Source organism: Daktulosphaira vitifoliae, unplaced genomic scaffold (assembly GCF_025091365.1).
Source record: "Daktulosphaira vitifoliae isolate Bord-2020 unplaced genomic scaffold, ASM2509136v1 Scaffold_2, whole genome shotgun sequence".
NCBI lineage: Eukaryota > Metazoa > Arthropoda > Insecta > Hemiptera > Phylloxeridae > Daktulosphaira > Daktulosphaira vitifoliae.
Genome location: NW_026099573.1, coordinates 661,050 through 685,078, shown reverse-complemented (window position 1 = coordinate 685,078; position 24,029 = coordinate 661,050). Strand labels below are relative to the sequence as shown.

Genomic DNA, 24,029 nt, shown 5'->3' with positions numbered 1-24,029 from the left:
GCCTTTGCATACTTCACACGATTATGGTACGTTAGTCCCTATTCTAACGGGTTGGTCACTATTTGGATACACCAAGCACGATAAGTGTTTAGAAAGCCTGTTCTGTATTTAATTTATAAACTCACTTCAGACGATCATCCATGATCAACACATTTTCTTTGTAACACTTTACACTTGGCCAGTTTTTGGATAGTTGAGGGTTAAAATAGCAATGCCCAATGATTCCGGGATAAAATCTTCAGCGTTCTTTTACTTCTCCATCATCCACGGAAAACCTGAGTGCATATTGATCTAGTATTTGGTCTATTGTTAAGGAATACAAATAGAATATCAATGTTGATCATGAATTATGTTTTAAATTTACAAGCTTATATTCTATTGATATTGTTTCGTAATTGTTTTAATTAATTTATACATTCTTATAGTATATAAAATAGAATTTGAAGTTTATACAAAAACAACTGTGTATCAAAATCATGAATGGAATTATTTTTATCTTAGCTAAATCTATATTAATTATCTAAGCTCAAATGCTACAATTGACTAATGTTTATAATAAAAATTGTAAAAATTTAATATTAATTAGTATTCTATATTACTGTATTAATAATAATTATTTTAAAATTTATATTGATATACATTTTTATAACACAACTAATATTATATTTCAATAGGTATATTGGGTAAAGAAAGAAGTATGATTTGGAATCAACTGAAATTTTGGGAAGATGTGTTTATAGACGCAGTCAGTCAAGAAAGAGATATGATAGGAATGGATCAGGGCCCAATTGAAATGATGGAAAGGTTAATATATCGAAAATATATTTTAATTATAGAGTATTTAGTTATATGTAACATACTTATATCATTGTATTACATGTAATACAATCATTATCTCCTTAGCCTTTTTTTCACACGGTCGATATAATGTTGGCTCCCCGGAACTGCCGTAAGACATTGCTTCAGGCCGGCCCACGCCGTCTCTATAATTCACACCACTACGTTGTAAATCAGCCCGAAATTGATCAAGAGCTTATTCTCAATGTGGTGTTCCCCCCTCCCCCCATTAGAAAGATCCCAGAGTGGGTACCGTTTGGGAGGGTTGGCAAAATAATCAGAATTGCTCCCACGCCTCGCACCGGAAGAGGGTGTGCAGAGTGCTATCTGCACATCGCCCTCCTTCGACCACTCCTCCACATCAAGGAACAAGACAGGCATGGTCATCATCGGACGGTGCACCCAGACGTTATGCTTCTTCAGGGTGCCCTTAAAGCTATCACCCTAGGTGCCCGAGCGACATTCCTCTAAGAGAACGACTCCCGTCCGAGTTCTTCTGGTATTTCCCCAGCAGGCATGGGGACGGCCGCGTTAAGCGGAGTGTCCTCCAGGGTGATGGTGGGTGGGCTAAGTTTTGGGGAGATCACCTTTCGTTTAGGACGAAGGGAGTTGTCCACCTCTAGCTCTACCACCTCAGTATCAACAGCTCCACCAAGAGTTGAACCCCTGCTACAACAGATGCGTTTAGTAACCTCTCCACGTGTCCGGAGGGGTAGCCGTTTTCATAACCAATCATTTCACAGGCGGAAATAGCTTGGTCACCACTAACTCCTGCAGTCGCAGTACAACCCCATGATTGGCTGCGGAAGCCTGCCTCAACACTCCTGCATTTGACGTGTATTTAATTGATCCAAACAACACCTGGTGGTACACCACCCACCAACCACCAACACTAGGGCATCCGATTTCCCTGATGCAGTAACCGTTAAACTTTCTGTCCTTTGTCATTAAAATGATATTGTGAGGGGACTGCCCTTATAGCTAATCCTTCGGCCAGTAAGCGGCTAACTACACTGGTGGCGTTAAATAGCTCTTTGTTCACACCCAAACGCTACCGTTTATTCGTTCATAAAAGCTTATTTCATGGCTACCTAGTATATCTACTTGATTAACGAGCATCTGGGCAGCATACTGTCCTCGACCGCTTATTTGTCAGTCTAAAATAATAGACTACTTATTTCGCGGCTAACCTGCATATCTGTAGGCCCTTTTTCTATCCACAACATGAGGGTTAGGTTCTATCTTATTTATTTGACGAGATTTTTACCATAGCTGTCGACCTGATATAACCTTATTATAGTTGAGGGAATTAGTAAGGATACAAGGTGTTAGTCACTTTTAACATTATCAAAGACCATCCCTTGACATACGGGAACTTGAACGTCCCCTATGTCACCATCTAAGAATTAATAGGAAACAGCGCAGCTAAACATCAGTGCTAAAGCACTAAATTAAATATTTACTGTACCAAACCACGCCTTTTATTTGTATCACATTTAATAATTGTGTATATAGTTAAGCATAGTTAAAGAATACAAATGAATTATTGAAGATTTTTAATATTGATTCACTAATTTTGTTTGGGTTCTTGAACTGTATAATTCTAAGTGACTATTTAATATTTGCACAGAAATTACGATAAATTATTACTAAATTACTATCATTATAATTTAGGTACAAAAACTTGAGTCAAAGTGAAAAAAAACGACTTGAATATGATGAAGATAAACTTTTGTCAGTTATGATACACAACTTAATTGGATTTATGATAATGATGTGTGTGCCCAAAGAAAATTTAATGAAAATAGTAAGAACATTAGTGGGGAAAAGTCGAATAACCAATTGCTATGCATCTGAAATCACAGGACTGATGTCTCAACTGTCAAATTTGGTAAGTCAGTTAAAAAAAATTTACTTTTATGTTATTTTAGTTTCGATAAGAAGTTGAGAAGGTATTAATTTTATCATGATGTGTTTATTTTTTTATTTTTTTTTTTGTGTGTGTGTCTGTCACTACTTTTTCTCAGCTCTCACTGGACTGATTTTTTTCAACGATATATCAAAAGATTGCAATCGTATGTAATTGAAAATATTACTCTCAAAAATTGAAAATTTTTCCCACGTTCCTCGTAAATGGTGGAATCCCCCAAAAAATTACAATTTTTAAAATTGGTAAATTTCGACATTTTTTTACTTTTTTTTTTAAATTTCTATAACTTATTGAAAATAAATGAATTAAAATAATTTTTTTTTTATTTTGAAACCTTAAATAATTCTTCATTTTTTAATTTTTACATCATAGTATAATCTCTAATTTCTCAAATTTGTATTTTTGTTTTAACTCTTCCTTTTCCTTCATATTTTATGATACTGCATGATTTATTATGCTAAAATTCATAATTGAGGTACTTTTTTATACTTATATGGAAAAGATCAGAAAATAGTCAATTCAATTAATTAAATTTAACATATTGATGAAATAATCTTTTAGTTTTTGAAAAATGAAACTATGCACTAATCATTGAAAAATAAATCATTTAAAAATTTTTCATTTAAACCTGTATTGTGTTCAACTTAAAGTATATAGAGAAATATGTACTACAAAACTAAATACTTTTGAATTAGTTATTTAAACTTCTTTTCAAGATCAAATAAAACTTTTCCGTTTGTTCTTATTTAAAAATTAAGATAGTTTCCACTCTTTTAATTTTCATTCTACTCAATATTTTATTTTTATTGGCTTCGATACTAACTGATAAGATGTTGATTTTACTCTACTGTGATTTTTATGTTATTAATCCAAACTAATCAACTTCTACTGAACTGATTATGCTTAACAATACGCAAAAAGATCACAATGATATCTAGTTAGAGCTAACAGTGTGAAAATTTGAAAATATTCCTTTCAACTCTCATTATAAAGAGAAATGTCCCCAAAAATTAAAATTGTTAAAATACGTACAATCAATATTGATATTTTTAGTTTTCATTTTATATTGAATTAACTTTTTGAAGTATGGATAATCTATCCATACTTCAATCAATTTCGCAATAATCTATTGCGAAATTTTTATTCATAATAATTAAAAAAATTTACCTTGCTGATGAAATAATTTACTTTTTTTAATCCAGTCATTCACTAATATATTGGGAGAACTTCAACATCATCATATTAGTTATTTTTGATTAATTTAAAAATATTTGACTCTTTTAAAAGTTAAATCGAATTAAAATTTAAACAAGTTACTTTATGTTGGAAACAAATAACAGTTTGACAAATTGTTTTTTGTCAGTAATCGGGCATTTAATTTCAAATTTATAATTTATAAAATTCATTCTTGCAATAGTGTATTTTCAAGTACATACGTATCGAAGTATTTTATTATAGTGATTTTAATAATTGTCAGATATCAATCAATACTTATTTTAAAAGTGTCTCATCTAATTTGTGTATTAGAAAACACTTAAACTTATTTTGTATTATTTTTCTACTTTAAAAAATAAACAATTAAATTTAAAATAAAATACTTTATTAAGTAATTATAAAATGTTAATTAAAAATTTCTCTATACTCAAATTAAAGTAAATTTTAAAAATTGAGAACTTTTAAGTATAAATTAAACTTTATTATAAAAAAAAATTTTATGTTGGAAGCAAGTTGACGACATTGTGTTGGCGTTAGTCCTTATAACCCACTGTCTTGAGATCAATTCCCATTCGTTTCAAAACTTATCGTACTATATCTACAAACTGCTCTAAAAAATAATAACAGTAATAAAATATAATACTTTTAAATCTATACATTAAAAACTATAAAAAAAAACTTACATGTATTTAAATTTTTACACAGGCATAAGAACATGTAAAACATGTTCTAATTATAAATAAAAATTATTTTTTTATATGAATAACACGTGTTGTTAATGAATCAAAATACATAAAATAGTAGTGTTACTAATGTATGTATTGTTTCATGAGACTTTTCATCAATTTTAGCATGGGAATGACATCGACTTAAAACCGTCAAACTCAAGACAAGCTCACAGACAAAGTTTTGCTGTTCATTGTGGAGACTCTTCCGGAGAGCTTCTGTTTTTAGAAGTAAGAGACGATGGTCTAGTTTTACGATCAGTGTCAGGGGTTATAATAAGCCGTTGGTGGTATGAACGCATAGTAAACATGACCTACAGCCCGAGAAGCAAAATATTTTGTTTATGGCGGACAGCTAATGGTGGACATTTACAGCTGAACAAATATTATACAAAAAAAGTAATAAGTTATTGATAAAAAGTAATTGTTTTAGTTAACACCTTAGGATATTACATTTTGTATAAAATTATTTTTAATTGCCGATTAATAAATTCCTGTATCACAACATTTTAATTGACTGATGATCTTCAAAAGAAATTAGTCAAAAGTATCTAAAAGTGAATATGACTAAAAATGTGTTTATGAGAGTTTTATATGAATAATGCAATAAAAAATGTTGATTTTAGTGTTAAAAAATTCAAATATTTCCAGTTCAGGTTTTCATTGAAATTTATTTGTGTTAATGTATTATGACAGATTTTTTTAGCAATATAAACAAAAAAGTGATGAATTCTTATTAGAATTAAAGAATTTTTAGCTTAAATTAAAGCTTAAAATGGATATGGGTTTAAATAACGCAATTTCAAAAATTAAAAATAAAATAAAAATATGTTTCTAATTATTGCAAATATTTTTACATTGGTGGCCGATTATTTATAGTAAAACAAATGTCAATTTTGGATTTTTTTTAATATTGTAGTTCACATTAAAAACTATAATTTGATATTATTCAAATTGTCAAACGTTCCAGAAAATATTTAAAAATTCAAATTAAAATAATTTTTAAGTATACATAAGTGGTCTCTTTCATAATCATCGTTTTCATGGGATATTTTTTTGGAATTTGTTTAAAAAACTTACCAAATAAAAGTCCATTGTCTTTAAGATACTTTATTAAAACTTTATTTGGATCAGAATTTTTTTGATTCCAGTAAACGAGTAAATACACCAAAAATTAAGAATTTCAAAATCTGCAAATTTTGACGATTGACGCTACACTTATACTCCCTTATGTATGTTAGTTTCTTATCCTATCTTCTCTAGTCACTCCACTAATTCATTTAAGCATTCTCATCTCTGCTACAGTCATTCTCTGTTCTACTTTCTAGTCAAATGCCCAACACTCTGAACCATACATCATAGCTGGCCTTATTACAGTCTTGTAGAATTTACCTTACTGTCTCATTTAAATTTTCATATCGTATAACACACCAGACGCTTCTCTCCACTTAAACCACCCGCACATAATTCTGTGTCTTACATCCTCGTCAATAGTACCGCTCATTTGCACAACTGATCTTAAACCTTTAATGCGAAGTTGAGAAGGTATTTTAATTTTACCGTGATGCGTTTTTTTTTTATGTCTGTTGCCACTTTTTCTCAGCTCTCACTCGACCGATTTTTTTCAACAATACGTCAAAAGATCAAAAATCGTATCTAGTTGAAGACATTAACCTTANTGTCTGTTGCCACTTTCTCAGCTCTCACTCGACCGATTTTTTTCAACAATACGTCAAAAGATCAAAAATCGTATCTAGTTGAAGACATTAACCTTAAAAATTGAAAAAAATTTCCCTTGTTCCCCGCAAATGGGGGAAATCTCCAAAAAATTTACAAATTTAACACTTAACCTGCTCACTGAGGGGGATTTAAAATAGCAACTTTTTTACAAAAACTAACTTTTTCAACTTGATTTTTAAAAATGTTTCGGAAATACTGCGTCCTTTAAACATATATCAAATTAAAACTTATTTTATGTACTATAAAATGAAAAAAAAAATTTGTCCCGACACTTTATCTTTTGCATGCAAACGGCTGCCGTAATTAAAAAAACGCTATTTTTTTGTTAAATTTTTCAATTTTAAATTTTAAACTTATAAATGCTATAACTTTTCGAATAATATATGTATCAGCACAAAATTTTTTTTTCTATATACATGATAAGTAGATCTTTCATTTGGCATACTTTTTATTAAAATTGGACAATTTCCCCTTATATAGGAGATGTTCAAAACTTGAAACATTGTATAAAAAATAGAACCTATTCAACTTAAATTTTGAAAATGTTCAAATCAAAGGTTATGTGCATATACTATAAAATGAAAAAAAATTGTTCCGACACCTTATCTTCTATGCGCAAATGGTACCGTATTCAAAAATATGCTATTTTTGTATTAATATTCTGGGTTTTGTATTTTATTTTATTTTAAAATATCTTATTAGGGGAATACACTGACTATCATGAATATTATATAATTTAATTTACATAGAATAAAGTTCATAAGACATAAGAAATTAAACTTATATAAAATTTTTTGCTCTTTTAAAGTCGAAAAAGTAACTTTTAAATTTAACATAGCTTAAATTGCTAATTTTATCATGCGACGAAAGCGACGAACAGTTACCGAATCGGTAACACTTGTGTCTTTCATGCTAAGGGTACGAGGTTCGCATCCACCTATGGCAATTAATATTTTGCATTTTTTTTTTGAGTTAGAAAAAAATTTTCAAATCATTTGATTTTTATCTCATTAAGATTCAATAAATATCAAGGATCCCATCACTATAGTCTCCCCTCGTAAGAAGAAATTTTTTATTCATGTTAATATTATTTTACTATGTGTTTTTTAGAGGCCGCAATTTATTTTTCCAACCCTCACTTAACCTACTTTTTTCAACGATACGTCAAATGATTACAATTCGTATTTAGTTGAATATATTACTCTCAAAAATTGAAAAAAATCCCTTAATCAAATAACAAGTAGCTTAACCAGCTTTATCCATACAAACAATTAAAATCATTCATTTCTAATATTTTTAAAGTATTTATTGTCGAATTAGATATGATATTATATAATTTTACTTTGAAATTTATTAATTTTTTTACTCTATTTGTGTGTGCTACTACCAGTCTATAACTTTCCAATGTTTTTCGTAACATGCTGCTATATAAATCATAAAAAAAATAAATGATTTTTAGTTTCTCCTGAATTTAACAATTTATGAAATAAAAAATTTACTGTCGATAGTAATTATAAAATTTCCTGATTGCATATTAATCTTAACAATACCATTTTTTCTATTTAACGATGTCAATTTCAAACTTGCAAATTGAGCTAAAAGTTATGGTTATAAATTCATTTTTTTTTTTTTATCATAAACTTTCACTTTAAAGGACAAAAAAATGTAGGTTAAAAATTATTACTTTTAACATATTAAAAATCAAAAATAATTTGAAAACAATTAATTATAAAAATTATATAATGTATAAGTAAAAGAATTACTAATCTGGATATATTTAAAGAAATAGAAGTTGATGTTGCTTTTGGAATAATCCACCAATTTTTTTAAATTAAACACTATCTACAGATTTGCATTTTTTATGATAGTGACTTTAATCACTGTTAGATTAAATCTATACTGGACCCAACTATGCCACGTCTCCACTGTGCCGCGACACCATTGTGCTGGGTTTTTTAACATGATTTCAATCGTAAACGCGCGTTGTTTATTACTCCACTGTTCCATTATTACTAAACTGCAAGTTAATTATAAACGAATAATATTTATCAAATGTTTTTATCTAAAATTATTATTAAGAAAAGAATTTTTTTAATTCAGCCGCGAAATGCCCCAAATTTATTGATTAAATAGTAAATAGTTTCGTGCAATTCATAGTACTGAATGTGTTTGAGCAACTTGTTATTTAAATAATAAAAATAAAATTGCGCTTACATATTATTATTACAAAAAATTAAGAAATAGGTATTACATTAAATTTAAATTACATAATATACAATACATTTTAATAATTTTAAGTCGGACTCTTCATTATCTTGGATTGGTAATGGACATAATAATCTCACGGCTCTCTTTCTTAACCTACTTGCTGTCTTGACTGTCGAGACACGCACTACACCGTCATTGCCCGAAAATGTTTCACTCACGCGGTCCAACTGCCATTGCAAGGGAGGCAAATTTGGATCTTTTATTAAAACCATTGAGCCAATTTTTAATGTGGAACTATTCGGTTTATTCCATTTGGAACGCTCCTGAAGCTGACTTAGGTATTCCACGCTCCAACGTTTCAAAATTTGTTGCGTAATATGTTGTACTCTTTGCCACCGTGATAACAAATTACTGTTTAAATTATATATTTCGGGTACCAGCAACGAATCTCAATCTGCACCAACAGTGTGTAGAACTCATCATATGTTAATTTTACGGATGATACAGTGCGATTTAAATGTTTTTTAATGTTGTGAACTGCCACCTCCCATAATCCGCCGAAATGTGGTGCTCGTGGAGGAATAAAGTGCCATACTATTTCGTTGCTAGTCATAAATTGATGAATACGATCTTTGTGATCTTCAATCGACATTAACTGTTTTAAATCTTAAAATTTATTGTTTGCACCTACAAAACAAGTAGTGTTATCTGAATATACGTTTTTACAAAGACCACGGCGAGATATGAATCGCTTTAGAGTTGCAATAAATGTATCCGTGCTTAAATCACATACGAGCTCTAAATGCACCGCCTTTGTGGCGAAACACACAAACACGCATATATATGACTTTTGAGTCGCGGAATTTCGTCTATTGTTACATTTTAACTGAAACGGACCCGCATAATCTATTCCACAGTTTTCAAAACATCTACTTGGCTGGTCAACTCTGAATTTTGGTAAATTACTCATTAAAGGTGATATATTTTTTGGTCGTGCCTTGAAACATTTTACGCATTGATATATAACTTTTCGCACGCACCTTCGACCATTGAATGGCCAGTATTTTAATCGCACCGTGGCAAGTGTAGCATGTGGCCCTGCATGCATCAGTCTCTCGTGTTCGCGTAACATGATCAATTTTGAAAAATTTGTTTCATTGGGTATTATAATCGGAAATCGTTGATCAGTATCAATAATTGTCGCGTTGTTTAATCTACCACCCACGCGCACGATTCCATCGTCGTCTATGAACGGATTTAATTTATATATTTTACTGTTACCCGACACAATACATTTATTCTTTAAATCTTTAATTTCTGAAGAAAAATAAATACTTTGTAATAATTTGATTAGTAATTTAATTCCTTTTGATATTTCGTCTACGCTTAACGGCCCGATAATTTTTTGGATATTAATACGTTTCGATAATGAATTATTTTTGTATCGTAATAAATACGCAACGACGCGTGATAACTTGTTCAGAGATGAATATTTATCAATATCAAACACCGGGCTTACTGTAGTAGCACACGCGATAATAGACGTAATCTTTTCTTCGTTTTTAATATCGTTTATGTTCCAAATCTTCGGTGTGTGCTATTGAACCTTTGAAATCATTATTAATTAACCATACCGGATCGTGCCACCAAATCATGTTATTTTTTAATTCGTTTGGAGTACATCCTCGTGATAATACGTCAGCTGGATTATCGTTCGATTTCACATGTCCCCACTCCGAACGCTCAGTCAAAGTGTGTATTTCACTGACACGATTAGCAACAAATGTTTTCCACTTACTTGATTCTGCAGCTACCCAAGCTAAAGTGACAGTTCAATCCGTCCAAAAATATTTTTTTAATATGATCAGTTTAATCGCCAATATAATTACATGCATAAGACGTGATAAAAGTAATGCCGCACATAACTCTAATCTTGGAATTGACACTATCTTTATCGGTGATATACGGGACTTTGCGCACACTAATTGTCAGTTAACGACTCTGTCCGTCATACCTGTAGTACGTATATAGTACACGCACCGTATGCTTTCGTAGATGCATCCGCAAATCCATGTACTTCAATGTGTTTGTCTTTATCAGACCCCACCCAACGAGGTATGTTAAATGAATTGAGCTCATTTAAACAACTATTATAATTTTTCCATTGTGATTGTATGTATGACGGAACTGGACTATCCCAACCGATTTTTTCAAGCCATAATTTTTGAAGTAATATTTTTCCAACTAATATGACAGGACCTACTAAACCTAATGGATCAAACAACGTCGCCAGGCCGGCAAGAACGTGCCTTTTGGTGACTTGAGCGTTTATTTTTGGTATCTGAACGACATACGTGTAGTAATCCCTCTCCGGTTCCCAATACAAACCTAAAGTTTTTACTTTTTCTCTATTCATTGAGATTTAAAGTGTTGGCTGTTGGCTACAATTTACTTTGAATGGTAATTTTACTACGAATCTACCATCCTCATTTTGGTCGACGTTTTCGGAAAAATGTGTTAAGCACAATTTTTGTTCATCGGTGAAAATATGCTTCGAAGATAAGTCTTACATTTTCCAAAATAATTTGATTTTATTATCTAATAATTCGTACTGATGTTTCGTTATTGACAAATACGAATTTAATTTGATATCATTCATATCTGTTAATGATTTACCTACCACCCGAGTAATATTTTATGCAGGTATGGGCCTTCTTTTGTTTTGAGCTTTTCGGCACATATTATGTCCTAATATGTTTCTCCTCCGATAAGAATGTCAATATTACCCGGCTGATTGAACGACGGGTCCGCAACATTAAGGTTGTCGGGAATACTCACAGTGCGTATAGGTGTATGTGGCAGTGAACCGGTTATTTTTGATAAGACTAGAAATTCAATAGTCGTTGCATACGAACTATCTAATGACTGCACAATAGCAGTGACTTTGTACTTAATGTTATTCTTCGATTCACTTATTCCACATATTGGTATATTTACTTTCTGACGTTTGAGTCCCAATTTATGTACTAGATTACTCGTAATGAAATTGCTTTGAGATCCATTATCTAACAACGCTCGGCCGTGTATTTGTCTGCCGGCTGAACTTATTATTTTTATTATTGCCGTTGCTAATAATACTTGATTATTTGTTTCGGCATCCATTGTATGTGCAACCAATGTATTCCCATCGTTTGCAACACCCGGAGTACTTCCTTCGTCCGAACTGGCTTCTTTTTCTTGATGTAAGAGTGAATTATGAGGTTTTTGACATTNCTCTAACATCTGACTTCTTTTACTCAAGAACTCCATCATTACTTCTACTCTCGACACTTCCGTTTCCCATTGACGTATTGTATTTGTGTCGAGTTTTGTATATATGACATGCAATAACAACGCACCCCAATTGTATGGATCATGATTTAAAGCTTTTAATGCTTGTATATGCGCGTTTAGTGAATCAGTTAAATGTTTTAATTTAATGGCTGATTCTTTATTGATTGGTTCCAGGTCAAATATACGTTTCGTGTGTGTTTGAATCAACATACGAGTATTATTGTATCTCATCGTAATTATTTTCCATGCAATTTCATAATTCGATNATCTCATCGTAATTATTTTTCATGCAATTTCATAATTCGATGACGACGTTTCTAAATTTTTAAATAATGAGCTAGCTTCACCTTCTAGTGCATTTCTTAAATAGTAAAATTTTTCAGTATCTGTTAATGCATTATTTGAATGTATCATTGCACAATATATGTCTTGAAACGTAACCCAATCATTAAATTTACCCGTAAATGTAAGTATCTCTAATGGTTTAAGTTTTACTAATGAAAAGCTATGATTTTTTGTAAATTCATTTTGATTACCCTCTATTTATTGTCAACTTTACATAATCGCATTGCTTCCCGATAATCTGTCGTCGACTTGTGACATTAAATCGAAATATGAATCTTTGAATGTAGACCGATATTGTAACTGGTCATTTTTAACGTCTAATACTTCAATGTTGTTTTGAATTGCGTCGAATTCTCTCCATGCTTCGCGAATTTTCTCGGCCCTTAATCTTAATTGTGTTATAATGTTGGACTTAGGATCACTCAGAAATGACTGAAATCGAGTGAGCTTCGCTTTTATTTGTCCACGACGTAGAATGAATGCAGCCAATTCGTTATTATCTTCTTGCATTATATTAGATATAGATTTACAGGAGAATAATTAAAGGAATAAGCCACTTTTAATATTTAACTAGACTCACTAACCCTTTAGACGTCTTCTTTCTTGAACTCTAATGTGATACTAGTTCTTGGAACAATGTTCGTTCGCATCCGGCCCGAAGAACCAATGTTTGAGCAACTCGTTATTTAAATAATAAAAATAGAGTGGACTGTATTTCTAGATTTTATTTTATTATAATGAAAAATTATTTATAGTAACAATTATTACGTCGCGAAATGGTCCGGCAATGTTACCGGCGCAGCGTATAACGAGCAACTAACCGATCCCACCATTATCACAAACGATAATTGTATACTAAACAGAATAGACGTTTTCATTTCCAATATTGTGTGCAGATTTAAACCTATAGGCTAAAGTGAAACGGTTTTTATTTCCTATGACTAAATTTTAATCGGCACTTCTGAAAATGTTTTGGATCACGACGATCCGCCAAAAATTGATTTTCTGGAGCAATTTACACCACATTGCTTGACACAGAAATTAAATTTCAAAAATGAGACTTAAAAAAAAAAAATTCAAATGAACTTTTTAAATTTAACATAAGCTCAAATTGTGACGAAAGTGCTGTGCAACCAGCTATCAGTTTTCCTCGTACAGTTATTTCTGGTAAACAACGTTGTTTTCAAAGCAGTTGGTATAATAAATACCCTTGGTTGGAGTATTCAGTTTTGCTGAATGCCGTTTTTTTGTTATTTTTGTCGTCATTTCCCTCTTATGATTTCACAATCTCAATTGGATAAAGATGCTTTAACTACTCGTGGATACTGCGATTGGAAAAATATAAGTAATATGATTACAAAACATGAACATACTACTATGCATAAACATGCTATTATAAAATTCAACTTATGGTTGTCAACCAAAAAAACTGGCTCATTTTCATTTCAAATAAAATCAACAAGGTAAGGATAAAAATTTAAAAAATAGAGAAACCCTATTAAGTATAATATTATGCATTTTATACTGCGCTCGACAAGACATCGGATTACGTGAACATCGAAAAATTAATTTTACTGAAGTACAAATTGGCCTTGTCATCACGTTAATGAAGGTAATTTTTTAAAAATGATTAAATTACTTTCTATAGAAAACGAGAATTTTAAAAATAATTTTTAAATCATTACCAAAAAATAGTAAATATAAATCTCCCGACATACAAAATGATTTAATTAAAGTTGAAACAAATCATACTTTACAACAAATAATTTTTTTTTTTTTCAATCCGAAGATTGCTTTTTAACAAATATTTTACAATAAATGAATTCTCCATTTTTCTTTATCATTCACCATAATCTTAAGCTCCCTGTTGGAAGTGACACCTGCATCCTGCATTATTTGGCTAATGTACCTCGTCCTAGGTCTTTATTTTATTTAGGTTTACTTTCAGACTATATTCTTTGAACGTAGTATTCATTGCATTTAACGCTACTTGTAAGTCTTCCTCAGATGTTTCAAGAACGACTATATCATCAGCGAAGCGAAGCATTTTTATTAGTACCCCTCCTATTTTCACTCTAATTTCTTTTTGTTTTAACCAAAGCTTTATGACGTTTATTGCTTTGCCCTTTGTCTCACACTTTTTTGGATTCTGGCAGTCACTGTTGTTGTATTAATGTTAATAATGGTTTCTTGTTCTTCATAAATCTTTTAGAAAATACGTCTGTCTTTAAAATCTATCTCTGTTTCTTCCAAAATTTTAAAGAGAATTGTCCAATTTATGCTATCGAATGCTTTTTCTAGGTCTACAAAGGCCATATAAGTGATTTTTTGTCTCTCAATTTGCTTTTCAAGTATTACTCTCAGACCTAAAATAGCCTCTCTGTTTCCTTTGTTCTTCCGGAAATCATATTGATCGTTTGCTAATCTAGCTTCTATCCTCTTACTTATTCTTTTGCTTATAATTATTGCCAGTAATTTAGCCACATGCGTTATCAAGCTTAGGGTCCTAAAATTTTCGCACTGGTTGGCTCTAGGTTTTTTTGGTAGGATAAACTACCAAATTTAAATTATAGGATAACTAATCTACTACATCCAAAATCTCTCTGAATTTTCCCAGTCTCGTATATTTGACATAACAGTTCATACAGAGCGTTCTTTATTTCATCCCCTGTCTGCTGTATGAGTTCTGTGTTTAATTCGTCTCGGCCTGGTACTTTGTTTTTCTTTATTGTTTGAAGTTCGTCTTCAAATTCTGATTTTATAATCCTTGTATCTGCATTTGAATCAATGTCACCGTCGGTTGGGTTTTCAACGAATAAGTCGGTATTGTCTTCTTCTCCATATAGCTCTTCTACGTATTCTTTCCATCTATTCGCTATCGCTATTTCATCTATAAGTAAATTTCCCTCTTAATCCTTTACGTGTGTGCATTGTGACTTTTTTTCATTGAAGTATAGTTTGATAAGCGTATATGCTTTGTTCTGTTGATTATATTTCATCATATTGTCTATTTCTTCACAATTCTTTTCGGTCTACATCTCTTTGGCTTTTTTTGTTTCACGGATTATTTTATTTCTTAATATCTTATATAGTCTTTTACTTTCTTCATCTGTTTTGTTTTTAAGCAATCGTCTTCGTTCTATATTTTGAACTATTTCCATTGTGATCCATTTGCATTTCGGTGCTGGTTTCTCCTTAGTTAATATTTCTTCTGCAGACTGAAGAACAGATTCTTTTATGCGACGCTATCAATGTTCTATATTATAACAATCATCTATCCTCGGTTTACTTTTGGTTTCACGTTTTTCTTTGCATTTCTTTTCGAACTGTTTTCTTATTTCTGGTTGTTTTAGTTGACACAAATTCCATATATACCCTTTATTATTTGGGTTTTCTAACTTCTTGAATTTTAATACAGACTTGATCATTACCAGGTTGTGGTCACTGTCAATATCAGCTCCTGGGTAGGTTTTACTCGATTTTATCTGTTTTTTGTATCTATTCTTTACCAGGATATAGTCTAATTGCTTATAACTAAATCATGTTGTCTACAGAATTCGACAAGACGGTCACCTCTTTCATTGCTTGTTCCGAGTCCGTATTTACCAACTTCTCTGCCGTCTGTATTTTCACCCACAATTGCATTCCAGTCCCCCATGATAATTTAATTATCCTTACTATTTGTGAGATTAATGAGTTCTATTTTTTCGTAGATCTCTTCTAATTCTTCATCTTTTACTTGTGTTGTATATGCTTGTATAATTGCGATGTCATTAGGAACAGATTCTAATTTGATTAATATTAATCTATCATCGTAAGTAATGTGACTTCTCACACATTTTTGACCATTTTTTATTCAGAATAATTCCAACTCCATTCCTTCCATTATCACCACCGAGTAGATGACTCTGTAGTCTCTCGATATAAAGTCACCTTGACCATTCCATCTCATTTCACTCATCCCCAAAATATCAATTTTAAGACGTTTCATCTCAATCTTGAGATTTTCTAGTTTCCTGTTTGTAACAGGATTCTGACATTCCATGTTTCTATCATACTACAAGGATTTCGCTGGGTGACGTTCTGATGTACCTTGTTTGGCCTCCTGCCGGGAATAACCTCTCCGATAAGGTCGTTTCCATACATTATATCATTTATTGTGCTGTTCATTTGTTAATTGACTAAGGAGATTATTGTGGTGGTTTCCTTTTGAAGATAAAAATTTCGATAACTTATATGAACAATCATTGGTAACAGCACAAAATGCATATGTATCTACTACATTAAATGTTGAACTTTCGTTGAATAGAATATCACAAAACTTAAGTAAAATGACAGATTATTAAATTACTTCAACTACGGATAAAAGACGTATTTGTACAAATGATGACAAAAAAACTGAACTTTAAATAATATTTTAGACGTCATAAGTGTTGAAATGAATAAGCGATTTGATAAGAATGGTGAGATATATACAATATTAGGTATATTAAACCAAACTTCAAAAGAATTTTTAGACTGTGAAAAATTAGGTAATTTTGCAAAAACGTTTCCATTTTATCAAACAGATGATTTTATTGGAAAATTAAAATACCAATGCGCTTTGGGTAAAACATTATTTTCATCTAGTTTTGGTCTTTCTAAATTGTATTATCAAATACAAAGTTATCAAGTTGGACTTGAAGAATTAAAAAAAGTAATTGAACTTATAAATATCATTCCAGTATCTAGTGTTTCATCTGAAAGAAAATTTTTGACATGTGAAAACATATCAGATCCACCATGAATAGTTGTAGACTCAATAATCTGACCTTACTTACTGTTAAAGGTAAATAAGTGGGCAATATCTGAATAATCCATCAACTATAATTGAGGAGTTTTCCATTATGAAAAAAAAAATTTGGAATTTTTACTTTGAAAATATGTATTGTACAATTATTTTGTAAATTTAGTTTTTATTTAGAAAAATAAAAAAGTATATTATGTATTATAGTATATTACTATATAGTATACCTAATTATATTTTAGTTCACTTAGTCATAATTCCCTAATTAATTCTTAGATAATAATTATTTGATTAATTATAAGTAATAGCCTTTAATGACTTTGATAAATAAATTAATAGTTATATTAGTAATATAAGTAGTATAGTTTTAATCATTGAACATCAGGGTTTGAAATAATATAAGACTCGAATGATTAAAATTAGATATTGAGGAAAAATTTTAAATCTTTACAACTTATGGATGAACTGCACAATATTTAAGGGTCCAATCAACCCGGTTTTGGTTTATGAGTAAAACAAAAAGGTTACTCATTATTTCTGCGCAGTGCCGGAGCACGCGTCGGAGCACCTGCCCCGGGCCCCGCGGTTGGCTTAGTCCACCCATTTTGTCTTTAGCCTATCCAATTTTTTTTCGATTGAGCAAAAAAAAAAGATCTTTAAAAAAATTTCAATACAGAAAACAATATAATACAAAAAATTTTCGCCGGCTCTGTTTTTGCGAGCCTACTAAATTAAAACAGTCTGTTCGAGGCAGTTGCCAGTTTGTAAAATACGTGTATTTACATGTAAAAAATTAATTTAAAGCAAAAACACTATCTAGAGATTTTCATCGAAGCGTTTTTAATGATAATAATATTAATCACTGTCTGATATCATCTATACTACTCCAAAATTTTGACGTGTCCTCACTGTAAAAGCATTTTTTTGAATGATGGTATGAATAAGTTAAATTGGTGAAACCAATTTTTGCTTGTAATAATGAATTTTTTATACTACTTATACTTATGTTTCAGTGCAAAGATTTATACTCTAGAATTAAAATTTCAATGGAAAAGGCTGCTGAGAGAGGACAAGGTATTATACCTGGTGTAGAGTTAGGTGGAGAATTTCCAGTAAAAGACATGGCTACTGGAGAAGGAGGAATTCTTCAAGTATGCATGGAAGGTGTAGGACTGTTATTCGCAGATAGTAAGGTAAGTGATTCTTAAATGCATGCTGCAAAAGTTAATATATTTTAATAATGAATCATAATTAAAATGCTGTTTATTATTATCATCTAATTATTGTTGTACTTATATTTTTAATTTGTATTACTATAATAATTTAAATATTAGTTTTTTTTTAGAATTTTACTATTTGCTATTATATTATTAATAAATAAAAATAAAAATGACGATTTTAACAAATACATATTTAATGTGGTAGCTAACAAGACATTTAATTATTTTAGTTTTAATACTAAAATCAACATATAATATAGATATTTTAATAGGGGAGTATACAAGTTGTCTTAGATCTAACTGAATACACTTTTAAATTTTGATGAGATTATAATTTTGTTGAAATTTTTTTTTTAATAATTATTATCTTCTTAGACTACGTTTAAGCATTTTTTTATTTTTTATCACTAATAGGCAAAAAATAGTCTTCTTCTTCTTCTTCGTCCTCGCCTTATTCCCAACTACTTGGGGTCGGCCACCCTTATCCTAAACTTCCACATGACACAATTTCTCACATCAACTGTCCTCAAATCGCATTCAATATAGGCAAAAAATAGTAATACATTTTTTTTCAAAATTACAAAATAACCATTTTTAACCTTTTTTGCAAAAATATTGATTATAAAAACATATTAATATTAAACAAGTGGTACGTGAATATACGATTCGGCGACACGTATAGCGGATGTAGCACGGGTAAACTCAATTAAATAATTGCCGATGTGTCTCGCGAAGCAGAACCCCTGACTTGTCCTATCTATAGATCCCTGGACAAGAAAACATAGCGTTATTTTCAACGATCACTAGTGCGACAGTGGGCAGCTGATTTACCGTAGATGATGAGTACGCTATTACAGGCTATATCAAGTTATAAGCATATTAATACATTAAGTGGTCATAGAACGTGGTTGGTGTATGCTTTATAAATATACACCATTACAAATTTCACACACCTTCATTACATACTCACTTTGTGCTTGTAATTTCATGAGATAATATTGCTGTCGACTCATCAAAATTCTTGTTATAAAGGTTAAAAATTTTGAAATTAAAAAAATAAAATTATTTTATTTTCATTTTTTTTATTATTGATAAATAATAAAAGATATACTTCAATGCTGTCTAAAAAAATAATGCCTTTTCATCATTCCATCGAAGCTAAAATATTACAAAAAAATGATAATTGCATTAAAAGTTATAATGTGATCAATTAGATCTGAGACACGCTGTATACTACACAAATATTAAAAATCAAACTAATAATGATATTCAATTCAATCATATTTTCGATAAAGGACTAATTTAATTTTTATTATATTATCTAAAATTCATTAAATAATATATATTAATCCTAATGATATATTAATTTGCTTATATTTCTGATTTCAATATAAATTTTGTCTTTTACAATATTTAAAAGCTGTCATATATAAATTATATAAAGAAATTTATTAAAAAAAAGCTAATTTAGGGTAACTCAGTATTTTTAACAGAAATTAAATTTATTGTCATTACAGTTAAGCTATAGGCACGATTGTAAATATTAAAAGTTTTTATTCTATTAATACATTATTTTGACAAAAATATACATAAATATATCTCCTTTTAAACAGATATTAAAATAAAAACATTTATTCATATCATGTTATCCTTCATATTCAATTTTCCATTAATTTAATAAATAAACAATATTTTTCAGTTTCAAGAAGAGAATGATAGATTTCATACTTTTAATATAATTTAGTTAATGAAGTATAACACTTCAAACAACAGTATACCATAAAAAATTTATATCAATGTTATTTTAATATATTTAAAATAATCATCTTAATTCAAATTGACATTTCCATTTAATAATTATTTTTGAATTCAATAATTATCACTATTCTTGAATAGATACAAATTTTTTAAAAGATAACATTTAAAATGGACTGAAGGTACTAATGTCGATATTATATCGGTGTGTTAAGACAATGTTTTGATTTTTAAAGTAAACAAACAATTTTTTTTAATAACTTTTTCTGCTCATCTTATTATAAAGAAATTATTATTTTTATATTAAATAAGTGTTAGATTTTTAAAAATAAATAAATATTTTTTATAGATAGTTTTTTTTATATAGAAGACACCAAAAAATAGTTAGGAGGATGAGGTTTGTTGCAATACACACGATAACTCAGATGAGTAACAAATAAATCATTAAAACTTTAATAAAAAAAATAATATTTTACAGTACGTAAAGTAATAAAAAGTTAAAAATTAAAAAAAGTATTATATTTGGTACACAAATATAATAAAAAAATTTGATTAATTTTATGTATAATTTTTCAAGAGACCTCATCCACGTGAATTCTACTATGGTACTCTCTATGTAAAAAAACCCCATAAATAGAATATTTATTTATTTTTGTAAAATTTAAGAATTATTCAATATTTAAAAAAAATAAATTTTTATGTAATAAAATAAACGAGAAAAATTTATTTAAAAAATGTTTATATACTATTAAAATCAGAATATCACCTTTTATGAATTGAGAAACATTACAATTATTTCTAGATACATTCATGTCTTTAATTAATGCTGCTCAATCAAATTGAATCCATAGTTCATTTTTTTAATTATCGCTACAGTTCTAATATTATACTAGATTAATTAATCTTCTTTCTAATAGATAAAATTTAGTCTAAATTTTTCAATTTTTGGGTATTTCTAAATTTATAACTTGTAAATTTTTACAAAACTGATAACTATATTGATATTTTCAAAGCTAAAAATTAATGACCACATAATAATCACACAATTTTAAGTATAATATTTTCTCATATATTATATTGACACTAAAATATATTATTAATCATTTAATTTATCTTTATTTTTTAATAACAGTAAAATTTATAAGTTATCAGTTTGAATACGCTACTGTGCATTAAGACAGCTATTAATATTACAGCTTTAAATATAAAAAAAAAACTTTTAAGTACATTCATTCAGTTTTCAAAAATGTAACTTTTGTTCAATTTTTTCATTCTATAATATTTTAATTTATAATTAAGATACCTTCAAATTCAGTTTACCTCTTATCGACTATTATTTCATTCACTTATGGACCTCTCAAAAATTTCTTAAATATACATACAACTTGGTAAGAGTAATGATAATGACTAATATTCTAAATGAGTTTTAGACAAATGTAATTTGATAATAGTAATGTACATTTATACTTGTCATTGGGTAAAAATTTATATGGTGCTTCAAAATAAGACACTTTCATATAGTACCTAATTTAATGAAACTTTGACTTATTTATTAATCAAAACTTTCCTAAATTTAGGCATGCAAACTTTAATATTTCTTGCCTATATATATACATATATGTATTATATACATTAATTTTTGTGTGATAACATATATACATATATTAATATATATATACATATTGAAATGTATGTTTATACATTAATTTTATATTTATTAACTTTTTTTTAAAGTTCAGAATGTTCAATTTGCTTTAAAATTTTATTCCTTTATTTATTATTTATTTTTATTATATTCTCAGAGTTTTGTTATTACCACCACGCTCGTTAAAATATACTTCACACGTTTTAAAGCTCTTTTATATATTTTTTTTATATATCTACATGTATATAAATATATATATTTATACAAATATATACACTTTTTACATGTGATTATATAAATATCTATGTAATTGCCTTGATTTAAATTGGATATTTTGTTTCATTTCAGTCGGAAACACACATCGTGTGATTGTTATTCTTATAAGCAAAGTTTAAGAAACTTTTGAGATGGTCCTCGGTCAGGTCGATAATAATAATATTTATTATTATAAAAATAAAATAAATTTTTTTATATAAAATCACAATTTTTTATTTTATTGAATTATTTTTCAATTTGTTGTCCTTTTTCTTTTTTATGAAACGTGGTATCGCGATGGATTGTTGTCTCGTTCAGGACTTTGAGGTACATAAATAATATATACGTTAAAATAGACGGTTTTTGTTATTGATCATAGATTATTATTTTTAACATAGTTTTGATTACCTGTTTGCTAATTCATCCACTTTAGTGCATTATATATATAAATATATATCGATCACTCATTAAAACATCGTCATATCTCAAAAAAAATTTTAAAGAATGATTTTTAAAAAGTATAAAATAATACTGTAAAATTAATAGATCTACTCAAACCACTAAATTAAAACAATTAAATTTTAAGTAATACATTTTTCGATTATGCAGGCATAAGAGATATATCATATTGAGATATGTCGTCATTGAAATCAAGTGAGCAATATACAATATATACAGAGTGTCCTACTATGCTCTTACAAATCACATAAGATTTGATACTCTGAATATTTATCGTTACTTTTTTTTAACTCAGAGCTTAAGATTATAATAAAATTAAAATTTTATTTTTAAAAATATGGATTTATTATTTTATTAAAATAATAATAATAATAACCAGAATTGTTTAAAAAATTCCAAATGGGCATTTTAAAGTGTAGATTATAGGAAATAATTTGAATAGAAAAACAAAGTCTTAATGATTGATGGTTAAATTTCTAGAAGATTTTAAAATATGTAAAAATTTGATTTTTCCTTTTGTGTTTATTTTATGGTATCAAACGGTTAGCCTACGCTTATCAGAGGATAGATGCTACACAATCTTTCCACACAAAGTCTTGATTGTATGTATAGGATTTCTTCTATGAATATTATCCATTTTTGAATGAGCCCTTATTACTGAAATGAAAAATAGTATCGATGCAACATTGCTTTCATTACTTATCATTTAGTTATATTTATTATCTATATATATATAGCTGATAAATAGTATGTTCCGTGATTAATGCCAATTTAAAAACCTATTAAATCTAATTATTATTACGGAATTATAATTTATATTTATCTTATTTTATTATTAAAGATATAGCGTGTAAGAATGAATGTCAATGTTATACTTGCATCGTATAATTGTACTTAAAAATTTGTATGATGCAAAATTAAGGTTTACAATTATTTCTACAATAAATTTATTCAATGAAATAATTTTTAATTATTCCGTTAAACCTATAATTATTAATTAAATGTTCTGAAAATAATTGAATTTTTATGTACAATTTTATTTTTACTAAAACCTAAATCACTCTTTTAAATTCAGTTTTTAGATGAATAATACTTGATTGCAACTTTTATAACAAAATAATAATTCAATTTAACACTTATTTTATCATTAACTTATTAGTATGATATATAAAAACATTTAGCATTGTTTATATAACCATTTAACAGTAAATCGAAAATATTTATTAATTCTTAATCATACAACATCAATTATTTTCCCATCATACAAGTTTATTATTAAATAATAAAAAGGACTATAAATTAATAGTATTTATCACATCTCATATTTATAACTAATACTTAGTATGTAAGTTTGTTTTTGGACTATCATTTTATGATGAGCATAGATTATACTATAATACTATTATAATAATAAGTTATAATACTATAAAAAAAGACGAAAAAATTCAAATGTTTACAAATTTTAAAACGTTATAGAAATTTAAACACACAAGACATTAATTTTACTATCAAATTGTTCCATATAATTTATGATGTTTTAGATTCGTCAGAATATGGTGAGACACTTTGTGTGTAT

The 24,029-nt window shown here is 28.7% G+C and overlaps 1 protein-coding gene across 6 annotated transcripts in view; it reads left to right on the top strand.

The window, feature by feature from the left end:
- The window catches only part of LOC126897331 (MAP kinase-activating death domain protein), a 102,538-nt gene that overhangs the window by 60,205 nt on the left and 18,304 nt on the right, over nucleotides 1–24,029 (top strand). For 3 of the 6 annotated variants that reach the window (XM_050670855.1, XM_050670854.1, XM_050670858.1), the window contains exons 26-30: nucleotides 675–804; nucleotides 2,512–2,728; nucleotides 4,834–5,106; nucleotides 18,133–18,312; nucleotides 22,313–22,321. In XM_050670855.1, coding sequence (XP_050526812.1) covers nucleotides 675–804; nucleotides 2,512–2,728; nucleotides 4,834–5,106; nucleotides 18,133–18,312; nucleotides 22,313–22,321 — 809 coding nt within the window. Of the gene's footprint in view, nucleotides 1–674; nucleotides 805–2,511; nucleotides 2,729–4,833; nucleotides 5,107–18,132; nucleotides 18,313–22,087; nucleotides 22,210–22,312; nucleotides 22,322–24,029 lie in introns of those variants that run through there. The other 3 variants (XM_050670856.1, XM_050670859.1, XM_050670860.1) reach the window with 2 other exon arrangements.